A 21631-nucleotide genomic window follows, 5' to 3' on the forward strand; every position below is an offset into this window, starting at 1 on the left:
TATGGCAGGAATCGCTGAGGTAGTTCTCATCCTCTGCTAATCCACACTCCCTCCAACACACACACTGTGCTAGAGGGAGCCTAAGTCACATCTATACTTGGAGCAACTCTGCTGTCTCTATGACCCAAATAGCCATAAAGAGTTGTGGTTTAGCAGTTACAGATGTCTTGCAGGGCTAAACTGAGCCACTCCTCTGTGAAATATTTCCATTTGAGGCTGGACGCGGTGGTTCACGCCTGTAATCCCAGCACTTTGGGAGGCTGAGGCGGGCGGATCACAAGGTCAGGCGATGGAGACCATCCTGGCTAACACGGTGAAACGCCGTCTCTACTAAAAATACAAAAAATTAGCCAGGCGTGGTGGCGGGCGCCTGCAGTCCCAGCTACTCGGGAGGCTGAGGCAGGAGAATGGCGTGAACCCGGGAGGCGGAGCTTGCAGTGAGCCGAGATCGCCACTGCACTCCAGCCTGGGCGACAGAGCGAGAATCCGTCTCAAAAAAAAAAAAAAAAAAAAAAAAAAAAAAGAAATATTTCCATTTGAATTATCTGACAGGAGCTACTTTGTTTTCAAGGTCTGACCCTGGCATTATTTTTCAAATATGGCAGAGTACTTTTACAACTGTAAAATTTGCTAATGGAAGGAGTTATCCTCTTTATCCTGCTAAAATGGCAGAAACCACATAGCTTTTTATTCCCATCACTTCTTTAAAGAAATAAATTGAAGGACGCCAAACATGTGGCCATCCTCTGTAGTTTCTTGGGCGGTGGGTGTGGCTGAGGGGTGGAGGACCGCCATGTTGGCCCCTGCTTTCCCGCCTTCCTCCAAGGCCCACCTTGATCATAAGGCACAAGGTATACAAACACCACAACTGCTCTCACCACAGGAAACGAGCACGTGGAGGAGACAGACTGACAGCGGGGAAGAGGAAGGCAGTGTGGTAGGCACCTGGGGCCCATAAGCGCTGCTGTGTGCCTAGGCGGCACCGGCCTTCCCAGTGAGGGCCAGACACGCAGGTCCTAGTGCCACTGTGCATGTGCTAAAAAGAGCCAGCATTTCTTCAGTGAGTGATGCCACACGCTTGAAAGGGGGACAGCCACACTCACCCTCAAGGGGAAAAGGCCTCTTGAACTCCCCACAATCAGTGTGTGCCAGCACCCCGGGGAGGAGTGATCTGTGTATGGCAAGTAACCCCGCATGCCACTATAACAAAGCAGCCTGGGCATTGGAACCACAACTTCCCTCCCGGCAGCCCCCACCTTTTTTTTTTTTTTTTTTTTTTTTTGAGACAGGGTCTTGCTCTGTCACCCAGGCTGGAGTGCAGTGGTGTGATCTTGGCTCTCTACAACCTCCACCGCCTGGGCTCAAGCAATCCTCCCATCTCAGCCTCTTGAGTAGCTGGGACAACAGGCATGCCCCACCACACAAGGCTAATTTTTATATTTTTGTAGAGGCAGGGTTTTGTCATGTTGCCCAGGCTGGTCTTGAACTCCTGAGCTCAAGCAATGTGCCTGCCTCGGCCTCCCAAAGTGCTACGATGACAGGCGAGAGGCGCTGCACCTAGTCCCCAGTTTCCTAACACTGCTTCACTTTAATTTTGTGTGAAATTGTGACTCAGTGCTGAGCTTTGGACCCAGATAAATGTTGAGGGGGAATACAGAAGAGAATTGGCCTTTCTAAACAGCTCAACCCAGTTTCTAAAGGCAAGATTTTACTCCAGTGACATATACTGGTGACCACGATGTCACTCTGTGAGCCAGCCTCAACAGTAACCCAAACACAACGCTGAGGAAGAGACCGTTTCCCACCAACAGCACACACCTATGGCTGGGGTGGCTAATGGTGGGGCACCAATAAGGATAAGAGTCTTTGGCGGCTTTTTTTAAGCCCATATTTTATCAATTTAAAGCATGAGAGTAGCAGAGATGGAGAGTAGAGAAGAAAACAGGTTCCCAAGAACTCTGGCAAGAATGTTGCTATTTGGTGAAGGAATGATTATCATTAGTGTACCTGTCTTAAATTCTGAAATGCATCTTGGGACCTGCAGTTCAATATTTTGAAGACTACAAAGGTAGCTGTGGCCGTTGGCCTCTCCAGGTCCCTGCTGGGTCCCAGAGATGAGAAAGGGTGAAGTTAGTAAAAGAGGAGGCTGCCCCTTAAAGGATAGTTGGTTTGGAGGGAAATCCCGATCCATGCAGTTGAAATGTCCCCTGCAGGTCCCTGGGGACCTGCTGTCACCTCCCCGGTGTTCCTGACTAGTCTGAGAGGTATGCTCCAGAACCCACGATAAGACCAAGTTCTCTAGAAACTGCCTCTATCTCTGAGTCTGTACTATGGCTTATTTCTGACAGAATGAGACTTTTGTATCAAAGGAGCTCCAGCTAAAGTTGAATGTTTTTCTTTCTCAGTTTTTATGGCCTTATTAAACATGTTTAGCTAGCCAAAGCTTTCTCCTCTTCACCAGGCTCACTGTCAACATGGTGGCAGGGCTAGAAGGAGGCACCACAGGAAGAAGCCTGCACTTCCCCCAAGGGATTTAAAAAAGAACCAATTTGGGCCATGCTTGGTGCATCTAGCATCATCTTGGGATAAATCCACATGATTCAGGTCAAAGTTTTGGAGTTAATTTTCCCATTATTATTTGCTCCTTTCCAAGGCCTTAATGTGAAATTCAGGGTCTGGCCATGGTGGCAGATGTCCCTACACTCTTTCATTCAGAGAAGAAGCAGTTGTGAATACACCACTGCAGTATTTCTAATGACATCTTGAGCCATAAACAACATAACTGCACTACCATATATCCAGGCAGTAGGAGTGTTCAGTTTTCCAGTGTTTCTGTGAAACACTAAATATTGGATTAGTTTGAAATGCAACTGACCCCAGGAGTAGGTTCAATAAGGTCATTCTGACTAATGAAAATGTGAAAAAAGGTGACATGTAGAAGGAAACATTGCTGTTCATATTCTTGAAATAGACTTTTCTTTAAGACAAAAGTAATGACATTTGGTTCATCTTCACAAATTGCACACTGGGTGAGAGCATACAATTGCTGCAGGGAACTGTAGGCAAGCAATTTGGTCATAGGAATTTGTCTTGTTTTAAATGAAAAAGCTATATGAAATGCATAGCTTTGATTAACCTAAAGATACATTTTCCCTCTTTATAAAACTCCAGATTTAGGATGCTGGCAAAAGGCAGTGCTGGCAAAGTATTTAATGCACATGGAAATGCTATTCTATTTTGGCTTCCAGAAGTAGCCCTAGTAAATTCTATGCATCAATGCATTGGCTAATAATAATTTCAGTTTTACTATAAATTATCTAAATGTCACTTAAGTACTTAAGAAGTAGCGCTTGCTCCTTTCTAGAAGCTGTCTAAGGCAGCTGACGCATAAAGCACCTTAACTAGACCTCCAACTAGTTCAGCAGTTCAATCTGTGCCCCTCGGCCACAGGACTGCCCTCAGTATCCCTCACTACACAGCTCCCCTCTCGTGGGGACTTTTCATGTTCATTTCCGCCTTGTCAAAGGCAGTCCAGGCAGGGAAGAGAAACGTCAGAAACATGATCGTCAAGGACTGCTCTGTGTAGCAATCTCAATTCTAACAATAATTACATGGGTGTGAGGAACACAAAAATCCCACCTCACAGAAGATAAATGAGCACACTCACACTGCCAACTCTTCAGGAATTATCCCCACTAGCTCCTCAGAAAGCATGCTTTGTTTGTTATATCATCTACTGCTCTGTTGGCCAGACTTTCATTCACACTATGTTAACTTTCATCTCAATCATCTCAGCCTTCATGTGATTTGCTTATTGTGTTTCTCTAGTTTTCACTGAACACACAGTGCAAACAAAGGCAAAGACTGAAGCAATCATTTCAAAAACAAGAGCTCACACTACAAACACACATGAGCATCACATATTGAAACGTAGGCTTTCTCTTGTCTTTATTCTGGGGAGGAGGAATCCTCCTCATCATCTTCCTCATCTTCATCATTGAACGAACAGGGGGTCTCGCCTCGGGACTCGGAGCAGTGAGAGGCTGCACTGCTGGACTGGTGACTGTTTGGGGCCAGGAACTGCCCAGTTGCTAAGGCCACTTCTGCATCCAAGCATAACCCTTGGTTTACACTAGCAAACAATTAAAAACACACAGGCTCATTAATGTGGTATAAACAGTTTTGTAAAATATAGGAATAAAAACATAGGAAGGAGGTGCCATTGGTGAGATCTGCCACAAACCTGCTCAGCAGGACCTGTGCTGGCAGTAACATGACCCCGGCTCACCCCTACACAGACAGTCAGGGCTCTGGGGTTTGCCTTTCTAACCCTGAAAAAAATACGTACCTTGACTGGGGTAAGGTGGCACCAGTGTTCAGGTCTAAATTTGAAACTGATTGGGTAGAGTTCAGAAGTAGTCCCTGATTTAACCAAGAAGGTCCTGTGGAGATATCTAAAGGAAAAAATGAGAACAAAAAATGTCAGTCCTGCAAGTTTTGTGGCTGCTGTTGTTACAGTCTGAAGAAAGCACAGAAGAGCAAGAACTAAGCTTATTCTTCATGACAGCGAGACAATTCTCTTGCTGTGAGAAGAACCCAGGTTTCTTCATCTTCTTGGAAGAAAAAGAAACTCTAGAACACAAGAGCAGGAAAAAAAAAATACCGGAAGGCAGCTTATGGAGAGAAGGTATTCAAATGAAAACACTCACAGGCGCTTTCTTACTCTTTTTCTTAGATAAGCCCTCCAGAGCACAGCCCATGGGATGCAGCCCAGTGTACCATCCTCAATGACTGGGCTGCCCTCACCACAAAAGACCTGGACTGTGGTGTTGACAGCCAAAGCCAGAAGTGGGAAAAGAGAAAATCAAATCAGAAATACATGAGGTAAGAAGGCCACCCTGCATAGAGGGCAGACAGATCTGTTTTGGCCAAAACCCCTGTCGCAGTGTCTTTTCAGGTGCCTGCTGCTGGTGAACTCAATGCTGCTACTCATCAAATACCTATTCTTTTTCCTGACAAGATTTTTCCTGGTATCCTTTGCTTTCTAATTCAAACTAGCTCTTATTTTTAAAAACTCACATGCAGTCATGTTTTTAATGAGGTGGAGACAGACATTACTGTTTTAGTCTACAGAAAATATTTTGGGCTGGGCACAGTGGCTCATGCCTGTAATCCCAGCATTTTGGGAGGCCAAGGCGGGCGGATCACCTGAGGTTGGAGTTCAAGACCAGCCTGTCCAACGCGGAGAACCCACCTCCACTAAAAATACAGAATGAGCTGGGCGTTGTGGCGCATGCCTGTAATCCTAGCTACTCGGGAGGCTGAGGCAGGAGATTCGCTTGAACCCAGGAGGCGGAGGTTGCAGTGAGCTGAGATTGCACCATTGCACTCCAGCCTGGGCAACCAGAGTGAAACTCCATCTCAAAAAAAAAAAAAAAAAAAAAAAAATTTTTTTTTGATATCTCCTTGCCATCTTCTTTTCTATACATATACCACATTTCTCCTATGACAACACTGATCAATTCTTATTGTAATTTTACTGGTTTAATACTTCTAATCTTCCCATCTACAGTGTTAGCTCAAAGAAGGCAGTAACTGGAACATGTAAGATCTAAATGTGGCCAGGCGCGGTGGCTCATGCCTGTAATCCCAGCACTTTGGGAGGCCAAGGTGGGCAGATTGCTTGAGCTCAGGAGTTCAAGACCAGCCTGGCAAACATAGCAAAGCCCCATCTCTATTAAAAATACAAAAATTAGTCAGGCATGGTGATACACGCCTGTAATCCCAGCTACGAGAGGCTGGGGCAGAAGAATCACTTGAACCCAGGAGGTGGAGGTTGCAGTGAGCCTAGATCGTGCCACTGCACTCTACCCTGGGTGACAGAGCAAGACTCTATCTCAAAAGAAAAACAAAAACAAAAAAAACCCAAAAAAGTTACTGAATGAATGAGTATAGTTTTGCCAGCTGCCACTTTACAAAATAAGTGGTAGATACATTAAAAGTAATTCCTAAAAAGAAATTATATAAGCCCAAACACATACTCAGAAAATGTAATCTGCCAAAATGAGCTATGATTTAATTTAGTCAAAATCTTTTTGCAATTACTGTACAAAAAAATGAAACTATATGATTTAGATTGGAAACTCTGGTATCCAAACAAGAGGCCATTCCCATATAGGAAAAAAGTAAACTAAATGACTATGCTAATTTTAAAACCGTCTTATGAACCTTTTTCTTTGAGACAGCTGTGGAAAAAAAAGACTTCAAGCCTAAGAAGAATAGCAGACTTTAAATACATTAAATAACAACAAGTCTGTACAAGAAAATAACATTAATGCCAGAATCCTGTGCTGAATATTAATTAGTATATAGAACTATAGAAACCTTCCGTCAGAACACAGCTATTTACTTGTTTGTGAGCATAACACATTACATTCTCTTTTTACAATGGATTGGAAAAGCCTACATTTCTTTCCTATTATCACAGGATCCACACAATGGTTCTCACACTCCCACCCAGGCCATTCTGCCCCTTTACACACGAGAGGCACATGTTTCTTCCTTTGAACTAACCAGAAAGTCTGTATTCCAGTCTGCAAATGAGGTCACGAAGAGATCAAAACCACAGAGCCTGCCTAATCGCCCTGAGCCTTTTCACTGGGAGTAAGCTAAAATAAAGTTCTGGTGATTTATTGAGTAAGCCCTTTATTCAGATTCTGCTGGCCTTCCAATGACACAGCAGGACCCAGGCTGGAGAGCGTGGGGAGAGAGCTGGGTGGGGAGACAGAACAGGTGGGCCGAGGGGCAAGGAGAGGCGGGGGGCCCTTGCAGGGGATGAATGGTGCCAACCGAAGAACTAAAACAGAAAACGGATCTCAGCCAAGAAACTCTTCTGTTGTGAGCAAAGGGCCAAATCATAGAGTAAAACAAAATTAAAGCTACCTTTTTGCTTACATGGGATTTAATGTATCTTAGAACTAGCATTAAAATGCCTTTAAAAAGCGATGTGAAATTCTAGATGGTTATACTTACAAATGAAAGAAACAAAAGAAAGCAAAGGCAAAATCACTGCTTACGTATTCAATTTTTTTTTTTTTTCAAAAGACAGAGTCTCACTCTGTTGCCCAGGCTGGAATGCAGTGGTGCGATCTCTGTTCACTGCAATCTCCGCCTCCCAGGTTCAAGTGATTTCCCTGCCGCAGCCTCTCAAAGAGCTGGAATTACAGGCATGTGTCACCATGCCTGGCTAATTTTTGCATTTTTAGTAGAGACGGGCTTTCGCCATGTTGGCCAGTCTGGTCTCGCACTCCTGACCTCAAGTGATATGCCTGCCTTGGCCTCCCAAAGTGTTGGGATTACAGGTGTGAGCCACCGCACCTAACCTATATAGTCAAATTATATCTGCGAAATATGTAATATTTTCAGGAATTAGGAAAATCAGGAAGATTTCTAAATTAGTAAAAAAAATCTTAATTATAAGACATGTAAAACATAGTGCTTCTATTTTCAAGTATACTCAGTATAATTTTACAACTCAATAAAAAGACAAGTAACTTTATTTAAAAATGGGTAAAGGATGCACTGTGGGAGGCTGAGATGGGTGGATCACCTGAGGTCAGGAGTTTGAGACCAGCCTGGCCAACACGATGAAATCCCATCTCTACTAAAAATACAAAAATTAGCCAGGCGTGGTGGCAGGCGCCTGTAATTCCAGCTACTTGGGAGGCTGAGACAGGAGAATCGCCTGAACCCGGGAGGTGGAGGTTGCAGTAAGCCGAGACTGCGCCATTGCACTCCAGCCTGGGTAACAGAGCAAGACTCTGTCTCAAAAAAAAAAAAAAAAAAAAAAAAACCCAAATGGGCAAAGGATGTGAACAGACATATTTCTGTTCATATACAAATAGTCAATAAACACATGAAAAGACGCTCAACATCATAAGTCATTAGGGAAATGCAAATCAAAATTACAGTGGGAGCCAAGGCAGGTGGATCGCTTGAGCTCAGAAGTTTGAGACCAGCCTAGACAACATGGCAAAGCCCCATCTCTATCAAACATACCAAAAAAAAAAAAAAAAAAAAAAAAAAAAAAAAGATTTAACCAGGCATGGTGGCACACATCTGTGGTCCCAGCTACTCAGGAAGCTGAGGTGGGTGGATCGTTTGAGCCTTGGAGTTTGAGGTTGCAGTGAGCGGAGACTGTGCCACGGCACTCCAGCCTGGAGAGCAAGACTCTCTCCCCTCCACCACTACCCTTCCTTGCCCCCGACAAAAATCACAGCAATACCACTTCACTTCTGTGAGGATGGCTATAATTCAAAAGATATATAATGACAAGTGTAGAAAAGGATGTGGAGGCCAGGCACGGTGGCTCACATGTATAATCTCAACACTGTGGGAGGCTGAGTCAGGTGAATTCAGGCCAGGAGTTCCAGATCAGCCTGGCCAACATGGTGAAACCCTGTCTCTGCTAAAAATACCAAAACTAACCAGGTGTGGTGGCAAGGTACCTGTAATCCCAGGTACTCAGGAGGCTGAGGCAGGAGAATCACCTGAACCTGGGAGGTGGAGGTTGCAGTGAGCCAAACGGCGCCACTGCACTCCAGCTTGGGCGGCAGAGTGAGACTCCATCTCTAAACAAGTAAATAAGGATGTGGAGAAATTGGAACCCTCGGCCGGGCGCGGTGGCTCAAGCCTGTAATCCTAGCACTTTGGGAGGCCGAGACGGGCGGATCACAAGGTCAGCAGATCGAGACCATCCTGGTTAACACGGTGAAACCCTGTCTCTACTAAAAAATACAAAAAACTAGCCGGGCGAGGTGGCAGGCGCCTGTAGTCCCAGCTACTCGGGAGGCTGAGGCAGGAGAATGGCGTAAACCCGGGAGGCGGAGCTTGCAGTGAGCTGAGATCTGGCCACTGCACTCCAGCCTATGCGACAGAGCTAGACTCCGTCTCAAAAAAAAAAAAAAAAAAAAAGAAATTGGAACCCTCATCCATTGCTGGTTGGACTGTAAATGGTGGTACAGGAGCTTTGGAAAACAGTTTGGTATTTCCTTAAAATGTTAAACACAGAGTTACCATATGACCCAGCAATTTCACTCTTAGGTGTATGTTTTTAGAGCTAAAAACATATGTTTACATATAAACTTTTATAAAAACGTTAACAGCAGCATCATTCGAAATAGCCAAAAAGTGGAAACAGTCCAAATGTCTACCAACTGATGAATGGATAAACAAAACGTGGTCCATTCATACAATGGAATAGTATTTGGCAATAAAGAGGAATGAAGTACTGATGGTGCTACAACATGAACGAACCCGAAACATTACACTACGTGAAAGAAGCCATCCACAAAATACCCCATGCTGTAGGGTTCCGTTCACACAAAGCCTCTGTCTAGAATAGGCAAATTCATAGTGACACAAAGTAGATTAGTGGTTGCCAGGGGCTGAGGGAGAATGGGGGAATAGAGAAAGACTGTTAATGGTTTGGGTTTCTTTTTGGGTTTTTAAATTAAAATATTCTGGAATTAGATAGTGGTGATGATTAGCAACCTTGTGGGTATACCAAAACACCACTGAACTGACATTTTTAAATGGTGTATTTTATGGCATGCGAATTCAATCTCAATTTAGAAAAGTTACAATGATATAATTTCAGACCCACCTGATTGGGAAAATAGAACACTTCTACTCTGCTGGGGAAAGTGTAATTTGGTAAAATCAAACTGAAAATTTTTGGTATCATCTAGTAAAGCTGAAGATGTACCCAACTCTGACCTAACAAGTTCAATCTGTACGTTTGCATGTGGTCACTAGGATACATGTATAGGAATGTTCAAAGCTGCACTGTATTTGAACATCAAGGAATTGGAAACAAACTAAAGGTTTATTTTCAGAAAAATAAACAGAAAAGCTGTGATGTATTCATATAATGGAATTTTACCCAGGAGTAAGAATGTATGAATTACATCTACATTATATACTATTACATCTAAATTGGCTCACTCAGCACTACATTTGACTCTTCAGAGAGATCTAGTAATTCCCAGTACCTAGCTTAAATAGATTGTTTCATAACATTATATACTATTATATAATCTAATTTTTGAAAAAATGGTCCTAAAGTGTTAAAGGTTTCAGTCTGTTGACACAAGCGCAGATGTTCTAAAATTTTGCAATTTTCTATAAGAAAGGTTTTAACAAGTTTGGATTCAACATTTAGTCAGGGACAACACATGAAAGCATCAGTTAACATACCTGTGATATAACCTTCTAAAGCCTTTGGCACCAGGGATTTCGCAAGTTTTAGATCCTCCAGAGAGCATTTGCCTGACTCCAGGCCAAATGACATTCCCATCCGTTTTAGTACTTCTATGTCATCATGGATCTCAAAGGTGTTGTCAAAATTGAAAAGATACTCAAACCTGCATCAGGAAACAAAGTAAAGGGTTTTTGGTGGTGCTGGAGAGGTCTGAATAGTTTTGTATTCTGTACTTTAAGTAACAGAATGGGGGCCTAAATCCAGCTATAGTGCTAGAAATGGCTACCATTTAGAGAGCCATGAGTCATTCTGCTCTGTCAGGGGAATGACATCTCAAATAAAACACTTTCCCAATTAAAACAACATTCCTCTGACAGATGATAGAAATCCACAAACTTTAGCCCTAACGCTGTTGCAAACAGAGGATAGAAATTTTGTTCTAAATCCAGTACTTTTCAAAGTTGCCTATAGCTTTGCCACAAAAGAAAAGCCTTTCTACTTTAATATTACAATATCCCTATTCTGAGTTGAGCTGTTAGCTTTGAGGAAAAAAACATTTTGAATGCTTACTTCATTTTCATGAGTCAACTGTTAGCTATGGCCTACTTTAGATAAGCAATAAATAAAAGACTTTCAATAAATGAAAACAACCCCAAATCCTGTCCTGAGACACTAAGAAGTAAAATGTTTTAAGAAAAAGTGTCACATGTAATACAAGCACATTTCCAAATATGCTTGAAAAGCACCCAAACTGGATGCGCAGCTTCCCAGCAGCCCAACACACTTCAATCAAGAGGCAAAAGAAGGAAGACACAGTCCTTCCGACTCCTAGGCTAGGCCTGGAACACCTTCGTCATGGGCTGCAGGGACAAGGTTCGGGGACAATGGTAGGTTTCACCTGGTCATGAAATTCTATTAAAATCATATGAGGGTAAAACTTTATACCCTATTTAAGATAATTTGAACAACAGATTATCTTAGGAGCAAAAATTATAATTTGAAGCAAAATACCAATTTAAGTAATCTATATGAATTTGATTAAAGTACAATAACAACTTTTTAAAAAAATCTGAAGTGGGTACCTGCCACAGGGATGATTTCAGGCATCTGTTAAAAGCAGATCGCTTTGTAAATGTAATCCTCATTGTGGAAAGCCTCCCGGCTAATTATGGGGAAAGGTTGCATCACCAAAGTAACTGAAAGATAGGGTTTTTGGACCTATGTTGGATAACAAGCTTGTACAAGCTACTCAGAGTCTCCTTCCCTCCACTCAAAGGAAGGCCAAGGAAAGGGCATGAGTCAGGGACCACCCAAGAGATGGAAGCCTCACCAGATTCCAGCCTGGGGGAACAGTGTCCATAATTCCCCTAGGCCAATGATTCCCAGATTTTCCTGTCATTCTTTTTAGACTTAAGAGACTAACCTAAGAAGATAGTTTTATAATTCTCCATACAAAACAAGAGACTAACTAGAGAGAGTAACTAGAATGCTAAGTTTTGTGTTTTTTATCTGAAAAGATGCTAACCATTTTCTAGAATTCTCGGTTTTCTTTTTTTCTTTTCTTTTTTTTTTTTGAGACGGAGTCTTGCTCTGTTGCCCAGGCTAGAGTACAGTGGCACAATTTTGGCTCAGTGCAACCTTTGCCTCCTGGATTCAAGCGATTCTCCTACCTTAGCCTCCTGAGTAGCTGGGATTACAGGCGCGTGCCACCACGCCTGGCTAATTTTTGTATTTTTAGTAGAAATGGGGTTTCACCATGTTGGTCAGGCTGGTCTCGAACTCCTGACTTTGTGATCCACCCACCTTGGCCTCCCAAAGTGCTGGGATTACAGGCGTGAGCCACCACGCCTGGCCTGAATTCTCAGTTTTCTGAGACTGTTAATGGTCCTCTCTGACATATATTTATAAGGAATTTGCAAGTGTGTGGAAAATAATTCAGATATCTACCACTTACTGACCACTGGGCTGGGTTCTATATTAATTTATCCATAACTTTTTGAAACTGGCAAGGTAAATTCTGTAATTCTTATTTTTGTGGAGAAAGGAACACAATCTCAGAGAGGTTAAGAAACTTAAGAAGAGGCTGGGCATGGTGGTTCATGCCTGTAATCCCAGCACTTTGGGAGACTGAGGCGGGCAGATCACGAGGTCAGATCGAGACCATCCTGGCTAACACAGTGAAACCCTGTCTCTACTAAAAATACAAAAAATTAGCCAGGCATGGTGGCGAGCCCCTCTAGTCCCAGCTACTCGGGAGGCTGAGGCAGGAGAATGGCGTAAACCCAGAGGGTGGAGCCTGCAATGAGCCAAGATTGCACCACTGCACTCCAGCCTGGGAGACAGAGCAAGACTCCATCTCAAAAAAAAAAAAAAGAAACTTAAGAAGATTAAAAAATGGATCAGCTTTAGATGGCCAAGGAGGTGTGCACCTGCAGTCCCAGCTACAAGGAAGGTTGAGGCAGGGGGACCGCTTGAGCCCAGGAGTTTGAGGCTGCAGTGAGCTATGATCATGCCTGTACACAGCCACTGCACTCCAGCCTGGGCAATAGCAAGAACAGTGAGAATCCACTCTTTTTTTTTTTTTTTCTTTTTGAGACGGAGTTTTGCTCTTGTTGCCCAGGCTGGAGTGCAGTGGCGCAATCTTGGCTCACTGCAACCTCTGCCTCCTGGGTTCAAGCGATTCTCCCACCTCAGCCTCCCGAGTAGCTGGGATTACAGGTGTGAGCCACCATGCTAATTTTTGTACTTTTAGTAGAGACAGGGTTTCACCATGTTGGCCAGGCTGGTCTCGAACTCTTGACCTCAGGTGATCCACCCGCCTTGGCCTCCCAAAGTGCTGGGATTACAGGCATGAGCTGCCGCACCCGGCCAAGAATCCACTCTTAAATATGTTGGTCTGCTTTACTTCATAAGCTACACAGTCTCTACTATTTCCTTTTGTGTCTATAGTCTCAATTATCAAATAGTTCTGAAATTCCTGCTGCTTTTCTTTCTTTTTCTTTTCTTTTTTTCTTTTTGAGACAGAGTCTTGCTCTGTCATCCAGGCTGGAGTGTAGTGGCACAGTCTTGGCTCACTGCAACCCCTGCCTCCCAGGTTCAAGCATTTCTCCTGCCTTGGCCTCCCTAGTAGCTGGGACTACAGGCGTGCGCCACCAAGCCTGGGTAATTTTTCTATTTTTAGTAGAGACAGGGTTTCACTATGTTGGCCAGGCTGGTCTCGAACTCCTGACCTCAGGTGATCCACCAGCCTCAGTCTCCCAGAGTGCTGGGATTACAGGTGTGAACCACCGCGCCCCTACGACTCTTCTTTTGTGTGTGTGCCTTCTTACTGAAGTGGCCCGGAATCTCTGGACACAACAGAGACCGGCAGGGGGCGTAAGAGTGCCAGGAAGAAGAGTGGGAAAACAAGTGACAGTGAAGCCCAAGGGCAATGTCACGGCTCTAGGAGACCGGAGGTTCTGGTCTCCCTGGGACAGTTCTGGGGTATGCCTGTGGTACCGATGCAATTATTAGAGTCTTCTTTTGCATTAATAAATCCCAATTTGAACAATAAATTATAGGCTGACCTTTTGTAACAGCAGCTAACATTTAAAAAATGCTTACCTCAAGTCATCATAGACATTAACTTATTTAATCCTCAAAACAAGGCTGGGAAGTGATAGGGGCCCCAGTATCATTCCTATTTGTTCTTGAGAAAACAGCTTTGCAGCAGCGAAGTGGGGGAGCCACAACTGGTACATGCATCCGTCTCACTCTGCACCCTATATATACTCTTAACTCTTTTATGGTACTGGTCACAGCCTGAAGACCACTGAGAGAAACTTTTTCATGAATGGTAAAATATATCACAAATTAATTCTATATTTTAAAAAGTGCTACTTCTTATTTGCCATGATGAATATTATCATTGATCTTCGTTAAAATGTAAAAACACAATTTAAAGAAAGCAAAGAATGTGCCAGCATTTTCATGTCTATTCATACATTCATTAATAAACAGAAGCATGCATAACTATGATATAGCAAAACAAAGAAATAATTGGTTTAATGCCACATGTTGACCTACAGTTTTCCCACAATAAACTGTGACAGTGAATCACCAATGAATCTACCTTGTCCCAGACCCACAGTGCTGGGCTAACTTATCACAGTTATTTGCTCAGACTTACCACATACATGCAGCATGTCATAGGTTGGGCCCAGACACCGCCACACACATATAATACAGACAGCACAGTGCCTGGCACAAGACAGGGGACCACAGAGGGTGAGGGTTGGAGCACATACTAGTGCAAGATTGCACCCATGGTTCAGGAGGTGTTTCATATGCCCCAAGGAAGCCAGCCTTGGAGGGATGCAGATAATAAAGTGCATCCTTCTTGAGTTTGCAAATGATATGAAAATGTTAACAGAAGGCCAGTCCTGCACCCATCCCTAGTTCTCCACTCACTTGTCACTGGAGATGCTGCAATCTATGACTGTTTTTCTGCTTGTATTGATGATTATGAATGGCAGCTGAATGGTAGAGTTCAGAGCCGGCGGGCCCTGGTTTTGCTGCTCATTTTGTCGATTTCTCTGTACCAGGTTTTTGAAAGCGATTTGCTGTAATGATCAATAAAAAGAATGTGGTCAAATGTGCATAAGTGAGTTGGAATTTAAAAGAATTAAGATAATACCTTTAAAATACAGCTTAAAATTAGAGAGTTTAAAGAGAAAGCCCATCTGCACTAATGAATTAATTTAAAAAATTAAACATTTCAGAAAGAATGATCTAACTCAATACATACATTTTTCCATCATCCATAGAAACAGAACCTCACAATCTGGTAGAGAACCAGCAGGCACCTGGAACTCTTCAGCAAACGACACAGGAAGGGTCATACCATTTATCTAACACAGACTCCTGAGAGTTTGGGGTCAAATATGCCCTTTAGGATGTCTAGCCCAGGGATATGCAAACATTTTAAAGTCACAAAATCCTTTCTTCAAATAAAATATCACTGGAGGTCGGGCACAGTGGCTCATGCCTGTAATTCCAACACTTTGGGAGGCCAAAGCAGGTGGATTGCTTGAGGCCAGGACTTTAAGGCCAACCTGGGCAACATGGCAAAACCCTATCTCTACAAAAAATACAAAAACTAGCTGGGCATGGTGGCATGTGCCTATAGTCCCAGCTACTCAGGAGGCTGAGGTGGGAGGATTGTTTGAACCCAGGAGGCAGAATTTGCTGTGAGCAGAGATCATAGCACTGCATTCCAGCCTGGCTGACAGAATGAGACCCTGTCTCAAAAAAACAAAGCAAAACAAAAAAACTCATGTAAAACAGATGGAAGTGGCACTGTTCAGGCTGGCTGCAGTGAGGCCAGGTCCTAAACTCTGCCACCTCAGCCCTCAAGCACAGCCACATGGTTTCTAAGGCACCTCCACAGAACTTCTCAGCATCCTCTGGGCACAGTCTGGAATCCAGCCCCAGCCTTCCCCAACCTGACACTTCTAGATGAGGTAACTGAGGCTCAGTGCTAATTATAAGATACATCAAGGCCTAAATCTTTTTACTGGATCTTGCTGCTACTTTTAGTTAATAACCATTACTCAAAAGCCAAAGAAAGTGATCTCCCTTTTAGACGGAAGCCGCAGTGAGCCGAGATCGCACCATTGTACTCCAGCCTGGGCAACAAGAGCAAAACTCTGTCTCAGAAAAACCAAACAACAAACAAACACACAAACAAATAAGTTATCATTATAACTTTTTTTTTTTTTTTTTTTTTTTTTTTGAGACAGAGTCTCGCTTAGTCGCCCAGGCTGGAGTGCAGTGGTGCGATCTCGGCTCACTGCAAGCTCTGCCTCCCGGGTTCACGCCATTCTCCTGCCTCAGCCTCCCAAGTAGCTGGGACTACAGGCGCCCGCCGCCTCGCCCGGCTAATTTTTTGCATTTTTAGTAGAGACGGCGTTTCACAGTGTTAGCCAGGATGGTCTCGATCTCCTGACCTTGTGATCCGCCCGCCTCGGCCTCCCAAAGTGCTGGGATTACAGGCGTGAGCCACCGCGCCCAGCCCATTATAACTTTTTTAAATAAGGCAAATGTATGACAGAATTTCATAGCTAGACTATATGCGGTTCAAGTTTTTCATCTGGTCAAGAAATAACGTTTTAAAAGTTCCTCAAGTCAGAGCCATTCATTCCCCTTCATTAGCTTGTTATATCTTGTCACCCTGTAGTGATAAATTTATTTTTTACATTTTAGCAATCTTATGATCAGTATTGTTTATTTCAGGTTCTGGGCCTTAACTAAAGTTTCAGTAAGATTACTATTATTGGCCAGGCATGGTAGCTCACACCTGTAATCTCAGCACTTTGGGAGGCCAAAGTGGGAAGTTCTCTTGAGCCTAGGAGTTCAAGGATGCAGTAAGCTATGACTGTGCCACTACACTCCAGCCTGGGCAACAGAGGCCCTTTCTCAAGAAGAAAAAGAAAAGAAAAAAGAAAAAAAGGAAAGAAGGGAAGGGGAAGGGGAAGGGGAAAGGGAAGGGGAAGGGGAAGGGAAAAGGAAAGAAAAGAGAAAAGAAAAGAAAGGAAAAGAAAAGAAAAGAAAAAGATTACTATTATCTTAAAATGGCTGAGTGCTATCTCCCCAAAAAGGGAGCATCTACTCTTTGAAATGCACCAAAAATAATGAACAACAATTTATTGTAGACCTAAGTGTGTCCAAAAATCACTATCAATAACTAGCACTGTCAGTATCATTACCAAACATTATTGAGGTTATGCTTTGTTATTTTGTTGCTAAAGAACTAATTTATTGCTTAATTCATTTAATAATGAGGAAAAGTTATGATTAAGCTGTGGAACTGAGAAAAAGAATTAAATGCTTACATACTCCTGCATAACTTCTCTTCCCTTTTACTAGAATACACATCTCAAGAGGTGTTCCTACACTTTGCCTAGCCTGGTGTCCCTAGTGCCACAAGAGGACCTCGGTATATGGGGGAATATAAGCAGTGATAACTAATGACCCTTATGTATTTGTGATTCACTGTTTAATGCTGTGCACATTTAATAGTATCAGTGGTTTTTCAAGTGAAGAGAGCAGTAAAAACATAATGTTTATTATTATTATTATTATTTTGAGATGGAGTTTTGCTCTGTCGCCCAGGCTGGAGTACAGTGGTGCGATCTTGGCTCACTGCAACCTCCGCCTCCCAGGTTCAAATGATTCTCCTGCTTCAGCCTCCCAAGTAGCTGGGACTACAGGTACCCGCCACCATGCCCAGCTAATTTTCGTATTTTTAGTAGAGGTGGGGTTTTACCATATTGGCCAGGCTGGTCTCGAACTCCTGACCTTGTGATCTGCCTGCCTTGGCCTCCCAAAGTGCTAGGATTACAGGCATGAGTCACTGCACCTGGTCATAATGTTGTTTTTATTAACATTGTCATAAATTTCATATACCACATAACGTTATTTTGGATAGAAAAAGGAAAAATAATTTCCCACTTATTTTGAACGGACTTATTTGTTGCCCTTTGAATGATTTCCTTTGGCCTTTTTTTCTTTTTCAAACTCATTAACATCTATTTCAGAGGCTGAACAGCTTTAAGTGTGTTCATTCATTTTCCTGTGCGTTTGTTATGGAAAAGGTTTAAGGGCTGGAAGGGGCAATTATAGAGATAAAAGTAGGATATTGGGTTTATCTACAGGTTTGCTTTACTCACACCATTCTTCTACTGCATTACCAAAAATAAAAGAGAGGTGGTAGCAAGTAGGTAATAGTTACCTGTGTCATGTGACATGAGTGAGTTGTGACATTAGCTTATTAAAAAAAAAATCAAGTGAGCTTAGCCACAACAAATGGATTTACTTTTTTTTTTTTTTTTTTTAAAGACAGTCTTGCTCTTTTGCCCAGGCTGGGGTGCAGTGGTGCAATCTCGGCTAACTGCAACCTCCACCTCCCGGGTTCAAGTGATTCTCTTGCCTCAGCCTCCTGAGTACCTGACATTACAGGTGTGCATTGCCACACCTGGCTTTTTGTATTTTTAGTAGAGATGGGGTTTCACCATGTTGGTCAGGCTGGTCTCGGACTCCTGACCTTGTGATCTGCCCGCCTCGGCCTCCCAACGTGCTGGGACGACAGGCATAAACCACCGCACCCGGTTGCTTAATTTACTTTCTATGACAACTTCATTTATTTGATGAAAGGAAAAAAACTGAAATGCTAGGAGGAAATACTTTTTTTTTTTTGAGATGAAGTTTCGCTCTTGTTGCCCAGGCTGGAGTGCAGTGGGGCGATCTCGGCTCACTACAACCTCTGCCTCCCGAGTTCAAGAGATCATCCTGCCTCAGGCTCTCCCAAGTAGCTGGGATTACAGGCATGTGCCACCATGCCTGGCTAATTTTTTGTATTTTTAGTAGAGACAGGGTTTCTCCATGTTGGTCAGGCTGGTCTCGAACTCCTGAACTCAAGTGATCTGCCCGCCTCCACCTTCCAAAATGCTGGGATTACATGCGTGAGCCACCATGCCTGGCCTTTGGAAATAAGTTTTATGTTTACCAGAAGACCACAAGTTGTTTTAAGTTATACTTTGGGTTTCACTTTAATGTTTAGAGAGACCTGTTTCTATAAATGTTGACAGCCAGGTTGCCCCTGGGTGGAAATCTTCTATAAATATTTCGTTTGAGAGACAGTAGAGGAAAAGAAGTTCAGGACTTTAAAAAATAAAAGAACAATGTTCATGGTACAGAGGTAAACAGGGAAAAAATATTCAGTTTCATTCTTTGCATCAGGCATCTAGAGATGGGAAAGTCCTACACACATGAGGGTGATCTTGCCCAGCACCATTCTTCCTGATAGGCAGATAACTATAGGCATGCTGATAAACAGGTTTTTAAAAATAACATGCCAAAAAATTAAGCTCCAAAATGTTCCATGGTTTTGAGGAAATTCCAGGAAGGCCCCAGCACAGGGTTTGGGGCACGAGCTGCTAGGGGATACTGCAGATAACTATGCAGGGATAGGGACAACAGAGAGGCAGCCAGGGGGAAGAAGATGGCAGCACGGGAGTTCAAGGAGGAGGGTTTGGTAGAATTCTACAGGCAGGAGCATAGGAATAAACTGTCCGTTTCAGCTTATTTTTTTTTAAAGCTGCACAATATTATCTTCAAACAAAACATTATTATATATAATATATATATAATAATATTATTAATATTATATATGATGTATATATAATATATATATTTATATCTATATATATATGTATCTATATCACCAGCCTAAGTTTTGGTATTTCTATAAATCTTACTGAATTAGACCCGGTGCGGTGGCTCATGTCTGTAATCCCATCACTTTGGGAGGCTGAGGCGGGTGGATCACAAGGCCAAGAATTCAAGACTAGCCTGGCCAAGATGGTGAAACCCCATCTCTACTAAAAATACGAAAAAATTTGCCAGGCGTGGTGGTGGGCACCTGTAATCCCAGCTACTTGGGAGGCTGAGGCAGAGAATGGCTTCAACTCAGGAGGCAGAGGTTACAGTGAGCCAAGATCGCACCACTGCATTCCAGCCTGGTGAAAGAGCGAGACTCAGTCTCAAAAAACAACAACAACAAAAATCTTACTGAATTATGTCATGCCATTCTGTCATTTACTGATAAGTATTACAGGCAGATTTGATTACTGTACTTGAAGCACCTAAAATTTAACTAGCTTCACTAGTGGATATTCCAAATTCGGGTTAAAACTAACAAACACAAAAAGACACCTGACAGTTTATGTTTGGAGAGGCCTGAGTGTCAACGGTGAACTGCTGCCTGGTGTAAGTCATACACAGGGCAGGGAAGCTGCTGTGGAGCTGAGATGATGGCAACAGATGGGACCATCTTAAGGCAAAGCACGTGGATGGCAACAAGCTAGGAGGTAAGAGAGGCTGCTCTGGCGTGGGCTCACCACACACTACTCAGAGGCACCACAATTAGAAAACACACTGACTCCAAAAGGCAGGAAGTGGAGAAATAGGGAAGGTAATGAAAACATCGTGGCATCTTTACCTGTAGAAGAAGTTCTTGCAACTGGGCCCGCTTCTGCTTTATTCGTTCTATCCGCCTCTGCTTCTCTATCTTTAAAACATTGGTTACAAAATAATATGAACACAGGTAGAGTATAAAGTATCATTCACTTCCCAGGTCCCTATTCTGAGATAACCATTTTCCCTAGAGAAACTCAACCCATTTTAATAATATGAATAAAGACAAATCATATCTTTGTAGGGGGCAGGGGTTGGAGTGAACAAGTAGGCACAACATCAGATCTGTGGCAACTGTCATCAAAAATGAAATCATATACTTAATGAATACTTGTTAGCAGTACTTGTTGCAATTATTATTCAAGTTCTAATCAAAGTAATAGTACCACTTAGTTTATACTTACTCTATCTGCCAACACAAAAGTAAGCATTTTACACACATTATCTTAATTCATCTTCACAAAAACCTTATGAGTTAAGTCCTGTTGTTATCCACTTTGCATCGAAGGAAATGGAGGCATAGAGGGCTTGAGTAACTACCCAATGTCACGCAGCTAGTGAATGGCAAGAGTCAAGATTTGAACCTAAACCCTCTGGCTACAGGGACTCTATTATTAATTACTTTGTTATATTACTCCTCTGAGAATAAGGCAAGATCTTATTTACAATTTCAGTTTAGCTGACTCTTCAATGAGGACAGCTGATCATACAGATATCTCACACATCATGGTAGGCTGGGCGTAGTGGCTCACGCCTGTAATCCCAGCACTTTGGGAGGCCAAGGTGGGAGAATCACTTGAGATCAGGAGTTTGAGACCAGCCTGGCCAACATGGCGAAACCCCGTCTCTACAAAAAATACAAAAGCCGTGTGTAGTGGCGCGCGCCTATAGTCCCAGCTAATTGGGAGGCTGAGACACAAGAATTGCTTGAACTCGGGAGGTGGAGGTTGCAGTGAGCCGAGATCACGCCACTGCACTCCAGCCTGGGCAACAAAGCAAGACCCTGTCTCAAAAAAAAAAAAAAAAAAAAAAGAAACATGCTTATTGGACAAATTTTCCAGCTTCAAACCACTGCTTTTTTTTCTCAATCTGATAACTACTTAAAGAAAACAGACATTAGGGTCTGAACTTCCTTGCAGTTGAGTTCCTCACTGTCTCCTTGGGCAAAACCCAAAGACATCTATTAAGAAAATTTATGGCCGGGAGTGGTGGCTCACGCCTGTAATCCCAGTACTTTGGGAGGCCAAGGTGGGCGGATCACGAGGTCAGGAGTTCGAGAGCAGCCTGGCCAAGAGACCAGCCTGGCCCATAAAGTGAAACTTTGTCTCTACTACTAAAAAAAAAAAAAAAAAAAAA

At 43.0% G+C, this 21631-nt stretch overlaps 1 protein-coding gene across 26 annotated transcripts in view; it reads right to left on the reverse strand.

Moving 5' to 3' along the window:
• Window positions 1-3923: 3923 nt before the first annotated feature.
• Window positions 3924-21631, reverse strand: part of LOC105469991 (transcription factor Dp-2) — a 196322-nt gene continuing 178614 nt past the window's right edge. For all 26 annotated transcript variants that reach the window (XM_071091055.1, XM_011721660.3, XM_024789195.2 and 23 more), the window contains 5 exons: window positions 20301-20369; window positions 14711-14862; window positions 10258-10424; window positions 4349-4454; window positions 3924-4132 (listed from right to left, as the gene is read on the reverse strand). In XM_071091055.1, coding sequence (XP_070947156.1) covers window positions 3949-4132; window positions 4349-4454; window positions 10258-10424; window positions 14711-14862; window positions 20301-20369 — 678 coding nt within the window. In that variant the 3' untranslated portion in view covers window positions 3924-3948. The remainder of the gene's footprint in view (window positions 4133-4348; window positions 4455-10257; window positions 10425-14710; window positions 14863-20300; window positions 20370-21631) is intronic.

Source organism: Macaca nemestrina, chromosome 2 (assembly GCF_043159975.1).
Source record: "Macaca nemestrina isolate mMacNem1 chromosome 2, mMacNem.hap1, whole genome shotgun sequence".
Lineage (NCBI taxonomy): Eukaryota > Metazoa > Chordata > Mammalia > Primates > Cercopithecidae > Macaca > Macaca nemestrina.